The sequence below is a fragment of the Otolemur garnettii genome, unplaced genomic scaffold, assembly GCF_000181295.1.
Source record: "Otolemur garnettii isolate 467f Iridium unplaced genomic scaffold, OtoGar3 scaffold00140, whole genome shotgun sequence".
In the NCBI taxonomy this organism is placed as follows: domain Eukaryota; kingdom Metazoa; phylum Chordata; class Mammalia; order Primates; family Galagidae; genus Otolemur; species Otolemur garnettii.
Window position 1 is genome coordinate 310,053 of NW_003852535.1, and position 13,289 is coordinate 323,341.

Here is a 13,289-nt window from a genome sequence, read left to right on the forward strand (position 1 = left end):
ATTCGAACCTGCCACCTTAGGTATATGTGGCTGACGCCTTAGCCACTTGAGCCACAGGCGCTGAGCCCAGTGTACTCTATTCTAATAAGGCAGTAGATGAGCTAATACATGGGGGGTGGGGATAGGGAAATGAGCAAGTGGGGAGAGGGGAGGGGGATGGGGAGTCACAGTGTATGGCACACCTCTTGGGGGCAGGACACAATGATAAGAGGGACTTTATCCAACAAATGCAATCAGTGTAGCCTAATTCTTTATACTCTGAATGAATCCCAAACAGTAAAAATAATAATAATAAAATAAATATGGCTGGCTAACATGAGTGAAGAAGAAAGCACTCAGAAAGACCCATCACCATAAAGAAATCAAATTAGTCACCACAGATCACCTTCATGGAACACCAGACCCAGGTCACTCTATAGGTAATGTTGCCTAATGTTCAAGAAACTGCTAGCTATGAATTTACACTAACTTGTTCCAAGGATAGAAAAAGAAGAAATATTATCCAGTATTTGTATTGCTATTTTTTAAACTATGATAACTTTATTTGTTTGTTTGTTTTTTGGTAGTTTTGGCCAGGGCTAAGTTTGAACCTGCCACCTCCGGCATATTGGGCTGGCGCCTTACCCCTTTGAGCCACAGGCGCCACTCAGTATGATAACTTTCATAGCAAAATTGAGCAAGAGCCATACAAGAATGAGAAATTGGAGACCAGTCTCACTTATGCATAGAATTGAAAAAGTTCTGAACAAAATCAGAGTAACTCAGATCTACTTGTGGCAGATAGAGGTGGAGGAATAGTTCCTTATGACCAAATGGGGTTTAAGCCAGTAACACTGTGTTGCTTTAATATTAAAATATTAACTTAATTATCCAGAATAACAGATGAATTAAGAAAGTATATGTAACAGCCACCTACACATCTCCCTTCGTACTCACCTGTCCTCCAATGCAAAGACCAGTCATTATCAGGCAAAAGAAAGCCCCCCCACACACACAGGTACACAGTTGAACTCACTCTCACCCTCTGCTTTAAGGTCAACTCACACCAACTCTGTAATTGTGTATAGGGTTAATGCCAGTGACTTTTCTGGATCAGTAATTTCCACATGGGGAAACATGGCCTGTTTTCAGCAAACACGCCTATCAGAAAAGCTGCACACCAGTGAGTGGGAAAGCAGAGGCAGTGGGACCTACAAGAGCCAAGGCCCCATGGTTTCATGTGGCCAAATGCCCAGGTCCCACCCAGCCTCCTGGGTGCTCTTATCTTAAAGTGATAGTTTATGGCACTGTCCAGGCATGCTCAAACTACGGCCCGCGGACCACATGCAGCCCGCCTAGGACATTTATCCAGCCTGCTGGGTGTTTTTGCTGCCACTTCCTGTCCTACTTAGCAGCCAACTCGTCCCAGGGCCTGCAGTCCGGCCCTCCAACGGTCTGAGGGACAGTGAACTGGCCCCCGGTTTAAAAAGTTTGAGGACCCTTGGACTGTAGACACTCTGCAGTTCCTTTGCTGATTCATCCATAAGAAGCTCTCAGCTTGATTTTTGTTTGAATTTAGAGTCCATTCTTCCTTCCTTTCCTGAGACAGTTACCCTCAAATCTGTGATCTTTTTCTTTCCAGGCAGGTAGAGGAGTATTTTCTCCCTCGGATGATACAAGACCTGACAAAGCAGGTGAGTCCTTGGATGTAAAACCATTTTTCAGCCAGTCATCACTATTCTAGGCTAACAGCAGGCCATGTGGGGCAGGAACTTTCAGTGGAAAAATCCAAACTCTGTAAAATACTTCAAAGAGGTTTATTTTGACCTGAATGCCTGTGACCATGGCCCAGGGAACATGGACTCAAGAGGTCTTAAGAAAATGTACATAAGGTGGAGACAGGAATTAGAGGTAAAACCGTAAATCCATACATGGAAAGCGTATGTTGGTTAGGCTGAAAAGGCGAGACATCTCCAAGGAGGGCTTACAAGTTACAGGTGGGTTTTAGGGATTTTTCAGTTGTCAGTTGGTTACTAGAGTTAGGGTTGGGGGCAGTGCCTGTGGCTCAAAGGAGTAGGGCGCTGGTCCCATATTCCGGAGGTGTCAGGTTCAAACCCAGCCCCAGCCAAAAACTGCAAAAAAATAAAGAGTTAAGGTTGGCTAAAGACCTCAAGTCAGCAGAAAGGAATGGTTGCACTAAGATGGGGGGACGTCTTTTATCTATCATGTGATATGATACTGGAATTAGGTAGAAATATAAGGCGCACTATACCAGATTAATAAAAACCCATTTAATGATATTTTATCATTTGTAGTCATGATTTACCAGGCCTTTTAGCAAGGAATTTGGGCAAGAAAAAAAGTCAGAGTTCAGTCCTCAAATTATTTTAGATTCAAATAAGAGAAGGCACCAGAGCTAGCACAAGTACAAAGGGTAGGAAGGAGACTTCTTTTTTGCGGGGGGTGGGGGGTGATTTATTGAGGATACAGAGAGTTAGGTTATACTGATTGCATTTGTTAAGTAAAGTTCCTCTTACAATTGTGTCCTGCCCCCAAGAGGTTTGCCATACATTGAGAACCTCCATGTCCCTCCCTCTTCCCCTCTTTTTTTTTTTTTTTTTTTTTTGAGACAGAATCTCACTCAGCCCTGGGTAGAGTGCCGTAGCATCACAGCTCACACAACCTCAAACTCTTGGGCTCAGGCGATCCTCTTGCTTCAGCCTCCGTAGTAGCTGGAACTACAGGCACCTGCCACAATGCCCGGCTAATTTTTCCGTAGGAAGGAGACTTGTGCAGCGAGTGTGGTGGGCTCCTTGGTCTCATCTACCTTTCCTCCTCCTGGCCCACCCTCTGGCTTCCCCCTCTTGAGTGGCCTTCTCTACCCTCAGGGCTTACATTTCCCAGATTAAAGAGAAATTAGACTGAGAGAAAAATGTCCTATTCCCAATTTTAAATTATTAGGGAAAGGACTTTGGCGTCCCAGCTCAGCCACCTTCCTTTGCCTGGGGCTTGGGGGTGGCAGCAGCTGTCACCATGTGATCACAGGACAGAGGTCACTTTGGAGATGACTGTCCCAGGTTGGCAGCCCTGTCTGCGTCCATGACATCCCACCCCTGGGCTGCCAGGAGTACAAGCGTTCCTGTGCATGGGCACTGGAACGTCTTCCAAATGTGCAAGACCCCAGAGTCAAATCGAGCGTCCCCAGCCTCTGGAGTGGGGAAGGAGACGGCAGTTGATTAACCTCCCTTGGACCTTCCTACGTTTCATAAGGGCCTCTGATGTGCAGATGAGCCTCTCCCCTCACCTCCTCTAAGTCATGCCACCTGCCCCATATTCCTCTGTGGCCCTGCCATCCTCGATGTCACGTTCCGTGAGAGTGTCCACTCACTAATGACTTGGCATCCCTCTCCCTGGCTAGCAGGAAGCCCCTGGGCAGCAGCTGGGTTTCTATCATTTTCTCCTGGGGAGCAGGGACGCCCACGATGCCCAGTGAACACCAGTGGAGTGAGTGAATGAATGAAGGAAGGACGAGTCTCGGGAGGGGCCCAAGCTCCGAAGTTGGCTGTGTCCCTGCTTCTGTCTGTGGAGAGAAGCTGGCCCAGGGTTCCTCAGGGCCACTGTCGAGAGAGCAGAAAAAGTGCTTAGTGCCATGTTGCAGGAGAAACACCTGATAAACAGCTACTGATGTTATGACGAGGATGGTGACTTGTGCCTCGGGACAGACACTTCATAGCTAAGTCACAGTTTGTCACAGTCATCATCAGCTCCATGGCACTTCAGAGCAGGGCTGCTGGCTCATGAATGGTGTGACCAGAGGCCTTTAGGGACCAGCCGAGCAGGGGCAGCCAGGACCGGCCACCTGGGCTGGGAATGTTCCAGGTGGAAGAAGAGCACAAGTCAGGGCTTGGAACACAGTGACGGCCTTCGTGAACATCTTCTGGGCACGTCCAGGGTCTTGGGTCAGTACGTAGCCCAAAGGGGGTGTGGCAAGTGTGCCCTTTGACCTTCTGACTGCAGGAAACAGTACCCTTTGGAGATGCAGTGCTGGCGACCCAGGACACCTGCATTGGGAGTGAGATCTGTGAGGAGCTCTGGACACCCCACAGGTCAGCCCCTGCCCCCTACCATCTAGTCCCAGGCTCACATGGGCCAGCTGGAAGGACCTGGGATTTGCGGGGGCCGTGGCCATGGAGACACTGTGGGAGAGAGCAGACGGCTGCCCAGGATGGGGTTAGAGGGGCCTGCCGGTCTCTTCTCTGCAGCCCCCACATCGACATGGGCCTGGACGGTGTGGAGATCATGACCAACGCCTCAGGCAGTCACCACATGCTGCGCAAAGCCCATGCCAGGGTAGATCTTGTGACCATGGCCACCACCAAGGTAGGTGTTGGGCTCAGCTACCAGAGCATGTGCCCTTGGCGGGGACTTTGCACAGAGTACCCCACATCCACAGTACCTGCTGCACGGCTTGGCTTGTGCACAGTGGACATTTGCGGCTTATAATTCCATCCTGTGCTGGAGCTGCCCAACTGCGCTCCTGGCATTTACCTCACACAGCCTCAGGTAGCTCACACAGCTGCTCTGCAAGGCATGTCCTGTCACCATCTCCAGGGCGACCAGGAACCAGAACATGCCACTCAGCCATTGGCATCATGGGGGCCCAGGATATGCCCACGCATTTGCCCCTCTTGTTCTGGGGCAGTGAGACGTGAGAGGGGGTTATTCACGGGGCAGGCGTGGATTCAGCTCAGCTGGGTTTGAATCTCAGCTTTCATCATGTATAGATTTGGCTTCTCTGTGCTCATTACATCTTAAGGAGGTGACAGGGCCTGCCTGTGCCTTGCAGGGCTGTTATGAACCACAGATAGATGTGTTATGTCCTGGAGCCTAGAAAGGCCAGTGCATTGCTGCTGCTGACTCTGTATTTCCCATGTTTGGGTGGGGGCATTCGTGATGGCAAGGCAGCATCAGGGGATGGGGAGAAAGTCTGGAGACTGCATGAATGGCATGGCCTAGTTTCCTGAATTTGAGCCACGGGTGGTTAGAGTGATGGACCACCACTGACAACTACACTGTTGGCTCTGCCTTTTCCAGAACGGGGGAATTTACCTGCTGGCCAACCAGAAGGGCTGTGACGGGGACCGGCTCTACTACGACGGCTGTGCCATGATAGCAATGAACGGGAGTATCTTTGCTCAGGGGTCCCAGTTTTCTCTGGATGATGTGGTAATGAGCAAGTGTGTGTGTAGTTGTGGGCAGCGTGTCCCCCTCACCACGTCAGTTCTCTGGGTCTTCACCCTGTCGTGGTGTTTAGTGAGGACACCACGGAGAAGGTGTCCCCTTCTCCACAGGATACCCCACCTGCTTTGATCACCCCCATTCACCCTGTTGGCAAGGGAGGAATTTCTGTCCTAGAGTTCTGGGCCTGACTAGACCCCACAGCACAGGACACAGAGCACTGGACAGATGAGAGCAACGGCAGTGTACGAGTCCTTTGCACTCAGCCTTGGGAGGGGGACTCCTGCCACACAAGGCCACAAGGAGGGGAAGTGCTTAGGCACAGAGTAAACAGCCTGGGCTGTTGAGGGGGGCTGTCTCACACTGTCTCCTGAGTCCTTAGGAGCAGGAGTGGAGACCCCAAAGTACTCCAGTGGGTGCGGTCTTATTCTGGGGGACTTGCTGAACACACAGTGGCCAGCATGGTGAGGGACAGACCCAGGGGAGCTGTTACATTTGAGAAGTGCCACTGTGATGCTAAGGGCACCCAGGGATGTGAATGGTCAGGAATTAGACAACAAAAAGAACAGATCTGAGAATCATAACCTCATGATTCTCACCAGCAACTGAGTCACCCTTTAGGAGGGGGTCATGACCCTATTGGGGCCACACATTTCTTTTTTTTTTTTTTTTTTTTGAGATGGAGCCTCAAGCTATCCCCCTGGGTAGAGTGCCATGGCATCACGCTCACAGCAACCTCCAACTCCTGGGCTCAAGCGAGTCTCCTGCCTCAGCCTCCCAAGTAGCTGGGACTACAGGTGCCCACCATAACGCCTGGCCATTTTTTGGTTGCAGCCATCATTGTTGTTTGGCGGGCCCCGGCTGGGGATTTGAACCGCCACCTTAGATGTATGTGGCTAGTGCCTTAGCCGCTTGAGCCACAGGCGCCGAGCCAGGCCACACGTTTCTTTGAGAAGCTGATAAAAGCTATGTACTCTCCACCTCTAATGATGTATGTTGACCTAAGGGCAGAGTTTCTCCAATATAGTTTACTGCATTGGAATTTAATTTCCTTCACAGAGAAGAGACTTAGATGAAAAAATTCATAGACAGATTCGTGTCACTTTCACTTTTGTTTTTTTTCTTTTGAAGCAAAAAGGAATGGAGAGCTGTTATTACCAAAAATGGAAATAAATTTTAATTGCACAAAAACAATAAAAAGTAACTTTTAGTTCTGCCCCAATGTTGATATGAATAGGAAGGTCACTCTTTTCGGGCACCACCTTATTGTTGGCTTCATTCTGAGTTGCCTTTCCTCATGGTCACAGGATGGTTGCAGCAGCTCCAGCCATCACATCTTCACACAGCAATGTTCGGAGGCAGAAACATTGTTCCCTGTGTGTCTTTTTTTGTTGTTTTTTTGGGACAGAGTCTCACTTGTTGCCCTCTGTACAATGCTATGGCATGATAGCTCACAGCAACCCCAAACTCTTGGGCTCAAGTGATCCTCTTGCCTTAGCCTCCTGAGTAGCTGGGACTACAGGTACCCACCACAACACCTGGGTGTTTTGAAAGATGGGGTCTTACTCTAACTCAGGCTGGTCTTGAACTCCTGAGCTCAAGCAATCTATGTGCCTTGGCCTCCCTAAGTGCTAGGATTATAGGTATGAGCCACCATGCCCAGCCCCTGTGTCTCTTTTTAATAAAAGAGCAGCTTTCCCAGAAGCCCCTGGCAGACACTGACAGACCTATTTTCCTCCTGCACTAACTAACGGATCACTGACAAGTGTCTGAATGCAGTGGAGATCTGGTGGCAACAACAGGGCTTTGGGTTGGCAAAAAGCCTACTGTCCCCGGACCCTGACTCCCTAAAGATCCACAGTGTCCACCCCTGCTTTAGAAAGTGTGACACATTCTCATGCAACACCTGTAACAGTGATCAAATTACATGTGTAGTAACAAAAATAGGAAATCATAATTTCTCTTTGAAATTTCCTTCTCCAGGAAGTCCTGACAGCCACGTTGGATTTGGAGGATGTCAGGAGCTACAGGGCAGAGATTTCATCTCGAAACCTGGCGGTAAGTGCTTTCATAGATGCCCGTGTGAGATGCCCGAGGCTGTGTGGACACAGGTGTGAAAAGTCCAGTGGGGAAGGAGCAAGGGCCAGGGGGTGCAGAAAGAATCCTGTCTCAATTGTTCAGACACAGAGTGAGGGCTCAGACAGGACAAGGGCGTGGTGGTGGGGGCCTGTGACATCAGGAAACAGACCCAGCCTGGAGCCCAGGGGGGTCTCCAAGATGGGGGTGGCAAGGGCAGGCAGATCCCCTCCTTGGGACACAGTCTGGGGGTGTCAGAGCCGGTGTCTGAGAGCCCTGAGCGTGAGCAAGGTCCTTTCCCAGCTGGCGGCTCTGTGTCTCAGAACCTGGAGCTCTGCACTTCTGTAAGCCATTATTACGGCAGAATGTCCAACAGCTCTTTTGACTTATAATCCCAAAACCACAGTGGTTCAGTGGTTCAGTGGTTTTTAGTATTAGTATATTCACGGAGTCAATGTTGGCACATTTCCATCCCCCAGAAGAGAGACTCGGTGCCCTGGAGCAGTCGCGCCCCATTCTCACCGCCCTCCACCCGCCAGCTCCCAGCCACAGCTTCGGCACCCACCCATCTGCTTTCTGTCTATGGATTTGCCTGCTCTGAGTGTTTCACAGACGTGGGATCATGCACGCACAGTCCTCTGTGCCTGGTTGTTGTCACTTAGCGTGCTGTTTTTGAGGTCCGCCCGTGTTATAGTGCATGTCAGTGATTCCTTCCTTTGTATTGTCAAATAACATCCCACGGGGCAGTGTTTATTCACTGGCTCATCCATCCATCCACGGACATTTGGAATGTTCGCAGTTTTCATCTGTTGTGAATAATGGTGCTCGGAACATCCGCAGGCTGTGTTTTGAGTGGATGCCTGTTTTCATTTCTCTTGCATGTGTCTATACAGGAGTGGAATCACTGGGTCTTATGGTAACTCTGTGTTTAGTCTCTTGAGGAGCTGCTGGACTGTCCCCAAACAGGGCAGCACCGCTGTGCATCCCCCTCACAGGGCACATGGGCTGTGCCCTTCCCAATGCTCCTTTGGCTCTAGGGTCCTCCTGAGTGTGGCTGGGATGTACACTGCCCAGTGGCTGATGGAGCCCTGCTCTCCTGTTGGCCTTGGGTGCCTTAAGGGTTTCCATAGCTTGGGGATGTCATTTTGTCATGAATCTCCAACAGGCCAGCAGGGTGAGCCCCTACCCCCGAGTGAAGGTGGACTTTGCCCTCTCATGCCACGAGGACCTGCTGGAGCCGATCTCTGAGCCCGTCGAGTGGAAATACCACAGTCCCGAGGAGGAGATAAGGTGTGTGCCCCCAACTTCAGGGAGGGAGTGGGGTCACTGAGCGCCACCACCTGCTGCCACTGTTTGCCCTGAGTGGGGGCAGCAGGGGGCTCTGCAGTGGGTTTTCAGAACATGCCCAGGGTGAGTACCAGGCCAGGAGGAAGCTGCAGCCAAAATACCTGGGTTTGCCCTCAACCCTGCTACTCCTTTGTGCTATGACCTTGGGCACCAGGGCACTGTCTCTCTGTGTCTCAGATAGCACCCACCTCTTGGGTTGTGTTCAGAATTAAAATTTGTCACTTCACATGAAGTGCTTGAAACAGAGACTGGGGGCTGGGGAGAGCCCAGCCCTGGTCTCCAGCACGGGTCTCCCTGGAGAATTGCCCCAGCCAAGCTGGCAGGTGTGCTTTGGGCAAGGCTGGCCACATCCAAACTCAGCACTCTCATTGCTCTGCAGCCTGGGACCTGCCTGCTGGCTCTGGGACTTTTTAAGACGAAGCAAACAGGTAACAAGTTGTCCCATTTCTAGCTAGCTCACTGTGTTTGTTCTGCGGGTTGGTTTGGTTTTATTCTAGTGAGTTTTTCTTAACGCAAGCAACAGACAGCATTTTGTCACTCTCAGTGGGAACTTAGTCTGCACCAGAGGCCAGGTGGGCACTGCGGTCTGGCTGGTCTGGCTCCATCCTACAGTCTCCCCAGAGCTCTGTCTGGTGACACCTGAGAGTTCGTAGCTCACCCTCTCTCATGAGGTGCCCATGTGTGTCTGTAGTTCATGGGTGGAGAATCAGCTTTAGGTACACCCCAGAGCAAAGGGTCTCTTTTCCCTCTAGAAAATCCATTTATTCTGGCATGTGTGGGCGTTTCCTCTGCCCTCACTGAAGGCACTGACACTCCCATGCATCTCTGCTTTTCTGTGGATGCCTCATTGAGGTTGGTTGGGTTGGATAGGGCTAATCTTGGGGCACATCATTCCCTGTGGCTCTGCTAACACTGTTTGGTTGGCCCATTCCAGGCAGGCTTTTTCCTGCCCCTGAGTGGTGGGGTGGACAGCGCGGCCACCGCCTGCCTTGTGTACTCCATGTGCTACCAGGTCTGCCTGGCTGTGAAGAGCGGCAGTAAGTGATAACCAAGGGCCCAGTGGAGGGAGTGGGGATCCGAGGAGTGGGCAGAGCAAAACCCAGCCCATGGGCCTCATGTCACAGCATCATGCCCAGGTCCTGCAGCCTGGGGCAGCGAGGCCATCAGAGTCCCTTCCTGGGGCTTTGATCTGAAGTAGCCGTCTCTAGACTGGCATCTGCTTGCTGCTGTGTTCATAGGGCACCCCAGTGGAAAGGACGTGGGCTTGGGGAGATGGAAATCCTCCCCTCTTTGTGCTCTGACAGTTATTATAGCTTTAGTGTGTGTGACACAAAACTGGGGATTGTGCTACTTACCTGACAGACTTGCCAGGCAGTAGCCTGGGACGCAGCTGTGCAGGCCCCCGGGCCTCGTTCTGGGACGTAGCCATGCAGGCACCTGGCACATGGCCAGTGGCTTCTACCCATTCCGTCCTGGCCATTTCAGATCAGGAAGTGCTGGCTGATGTCCGAACCATCGTAAATGAGATCAGCTATACCCCCGATGACCCCCGAGAACTCTGTGGGCGCATACTGACAACCTGCTACATGGCCAGCAAGAACTCCTCCCAGGAGACATGCAACAGGGCCAAAGAGTTGGCCCAGCAAATCGGAAGGTACAGCCTGTCCCTGGGTTTGGCAATGGGCTGGCCACTACGAAAAGATCAGAGTCTCTGGCAACTCTGCCATGACTGCATTTGTGTTTAATATGATCCAGGAGCTCACCAGGTTTCTACTTTCTCTTGGTCTGAGCCAGATCTCAGGAGAACCGTACATCAGTCCTCCCCACTCCAGGTTTTAGACTATGTCTAGGATTTCCAGCTTCACTTCCCACTTTCCAGTACCCAGGTGCAGGCTGCAGGTGGCCTGTGCTCCCCAGATGCCCAGCAGGTCTCAGGTGGGCAGCAGGTGTGACTCGTACCCTGTCCTTGTGTTGCTCCCACCCAGCTGCCTTTTCTTTTCTTTTCTTTTTTTTTGTAGAGACAGAGTCTCACTTTATCACCCTCGGTAGAGTACTGTGGCATCACAGCTCACAGCAACCTCCAGCTCCTGGGCTTAGGTGATCTTAGGTGATTCTCTTGCCTCAGCCTCCCAAGTAGCTGGGACCACAGGCTCCTGCCACAACACCCGGCTGTTTTTTTGTTGCAATTTGGCCATGGCCAGGGTCAGGCCCAAACCTGCCACCCTCTGTATATGGGGCCGGCACTCTACCCACTGAGCCACAGGCACTGCCCCCAACTGCCTTTTCTATAGAGCAGATCTCTATGTAAGAACAGTGGGGAGAGAGCGCCTTATCAAAGAGGAGATACTAAGTTTTATATAGAATGTTTCATTCACAATGCCTCCTAAGAGAAAAAGAGGAACTGCCCGTTCTGTTGAGTGAGCTCAGCCAAAAACTTTCCCAAACCTGCAATTCCGCACCTAGACATGCACCCAAAGGAATTGAAGGCAAGGACCTGAATAGACATTGCCACAGGAACGTCCCCAGCAGCATCATTCACAATGGCCAGAGGTGGAAATCACCCAGTGCCATCAGCTGGTGAATGGATGAACACACCGGCTGTCCATCCAGTGGAATATCATTCACCCTAGGAAGGAACGGGGCACTGCCACGCCCTACAGCGTAGATGGAATAGAAGGACCTCACAGACAGTGTGCTGGGTGAGGCAGCCAGTCACAAAAGGCCACGTAGCATGTGATGCCATTTCTGTGACATACCCCAAGCAGGTGCATCCACAGGGAGAGAAAGTCATTAGTGGCTGTCAGAAGCTGGAGGAGGAGAGGATGGGGAGAGACTGCTAAGGGGGATGGGATTTCCTTTGGGGATGATGAGAAAGTTTTAGACAAGACAGTGAGGCCTGTGGTACAGCACGAGTGTGTCAAACACCACTGAATTGTACCCTTTAAAATGGTCACCCTGGTGAGCATTATATGATCCGTCTGCGCACACAGGTGAGCTGCTCCCCATGCTTGCCCTTCTCCCTCCAGCCACCACATCGGTCTCAACATTGACCCAGCTGTGAAGGCCATCGTGGGTATCTTTAGCCTGGTTACGGGGAAAAGCCCCCAGTTTGCGGCCCACGGAGGAAGCAGCAGGGAAAACCTGGCGTTGCAGAATGTGCAGGTGCCATTCCCCCTGGGCCATCGTCCCCAGGGAGGGGGCAGGGCATGTGTGCTCCAGTGTGCAAAGGTGCGTGTGCACAGGTGTGTGCATGAGTGTGTGTGTGTGTGAATGTGCGTTCCTTTACATTCAGGGAGCAGCTCACACACGGCTCTGCCTCCTGGGCTGCTACACTGAGCTGGACGCTCTATGGTCAGTGTTGTGGGGGAGGCTGCCCTGGGGCTCCTGTCCCTCTCTGTGGCCTTCCTGCTGTGCACAAGTGGCCCCTCTCCTCCTCCAGAAATGCCATGGGGAAGGGAGTGAAACAAGCTGGCCGAGCTTCTTCCCACTGAGCCCGCAGCCCTGTCCTGCCCTCCCAGGCATGGTGTTTCCCCATCTTTGAGGACCTGCTGAGCTCACGTGGGACTGTGGGGCATTGGGGAGGTGGCCCCCTAAGGGATGCTGAGGTCTGTGGGCCTCTCCTCCCTGAACACTAGCTAGGAAACTCCTAACTTGCTGAATTATTTGAGTGTGCTTGGTTTTCAGGAGGTCTCTGAGCCCTTTCTATTGACAGAATTGTGGTGCCCCCATAGGTCTCCCCATGTTTCCTGTCTTGGGTAACCCTTCATTTCCCTCTTGTGTCATCCAGGCTCGGATAAGGATGGTCCTGGCCTACCTGTTTGCTCAGCTGAGCCTTTGGTCTCGGGGCGCCTGCGGTGGGCTCCTTGTGCTGGGATCCGCCAACGTGGATGAGAGGTGAGTGTGGCCTGGGGGTCTGTGGTGGTGGGCTCCTGTGCAACTCGTTACCCCGAGGGTGGCGTGCTCCTGCAGTGTCTGTGAGGCACAGGGAGGAGATTCCTGTCATCCCGGGTCTAGCCTGACAAGGGTGATACCCAGGGCAGCATCATTGCTCTAAATTCCTTACTGACTAGTGACAGACTGCATTGATACTGTGCTTGGCTACTCCTGCCCACCCCCACCCCAGCACTGCCCAGTTCCACCAGGCCCAGGGCTCTGCACTACTTGTCAGCTTCCAATCCCCACTTCCATGTGCAGGCCCCTCTGTCCTCAGTCCCACTGCCTTTCTTATACTGCTTCACTGTTAAAGGAATTCAGAGGGCGGTGCCTATGGCTCAAAGGAGCCAGCCCCGTATACCAGAGATGGTGGGTTCAAACCCCGCCCCTGGCAAAAAAAAAAAAAAACTGCAAAAAAAGAAATTCAGAGACTCCCTGTTGTTTTCCAGATAAAATTCAAGCTCCCCTTCAAGCCCAGGTGGAGGCTGTTAGCACTTATTTCCAGGCTTGGGTTCCCGCCTCTGCTCCTCCAGATGCTCTTTGCTCTTCTTAGTTGCTCCTTATTAGCTAAGGGATTTCAGAGACCCCGTCTGCCATTATTCATCTGCTCATCTCTCCATCCATCCATCCATCAATTGAGCCTTCCATCTTCTGTGCAGCTGTCCACCTGTCCATCCACCCACCCATCAGTCTACCTGGAAATCCACCCATCCATC

General features: G+C 51.8%; 1 protein-coding gene across 1 annotated transcript in view; it reads left to right on the forward strand.

The window, feature by feature from the left end:
* The window catches only part of NADSYN1 (NAD synthetase 1), a 41,533-nt gene that overhangs the window by 10,948 nt on the left and 17,296 nt on the right, over nucleotides 1-13,289 (forward strand). The window contains exons 6-16 of the mRNA XM_003798758.3: nucleotides 1,622-1,673; nucleotides 3,997-4,085; nucleotides 4,242-4,359; nucleotides 5,074-5,205; nucleotides 7,201-7,275; nucleotides 8,459-8,583; nucleotides 9,020-9,068; nucleotides 9,575-9,677; nucleotides 10,126-10,294; nucleotides 11,667-11,802; nucleotides 12,428-12,534. Coding sequence (XP_003798806.1) covers nucleotides 1,622-1,673; nucleotides 3,997-4,085; nucleotides 4,242-4,359; nucleotides 5,074-5,205; nucleotides 7,201-7,275; nucleotides 8,459-8,583; nucleotides 9,020-9,068; nucleotides 9,575-9,677; nucleotides 10,126-10,294; nucleotides 11,667-11,802; nucleotides 12,428-12,534 — 1,155 coding nt within the window. The remainder of the gene's footprint in view (nucleotides 1-1,621; nucleotides 1,674-3,996; nucleotides 4,086-4,241; nucleotides 4,360-5,073; nucleotides 5,206-7,200; nucleotides 7,276-8,458; nucleotides 8,584-9,019; nucleotides 9,069-9,574; nucleotides 9,678-10,125; nucleotides 10,295-11,666; nucleotides 11,803-12,427; nucleotides 12,535-13,289) is intronic.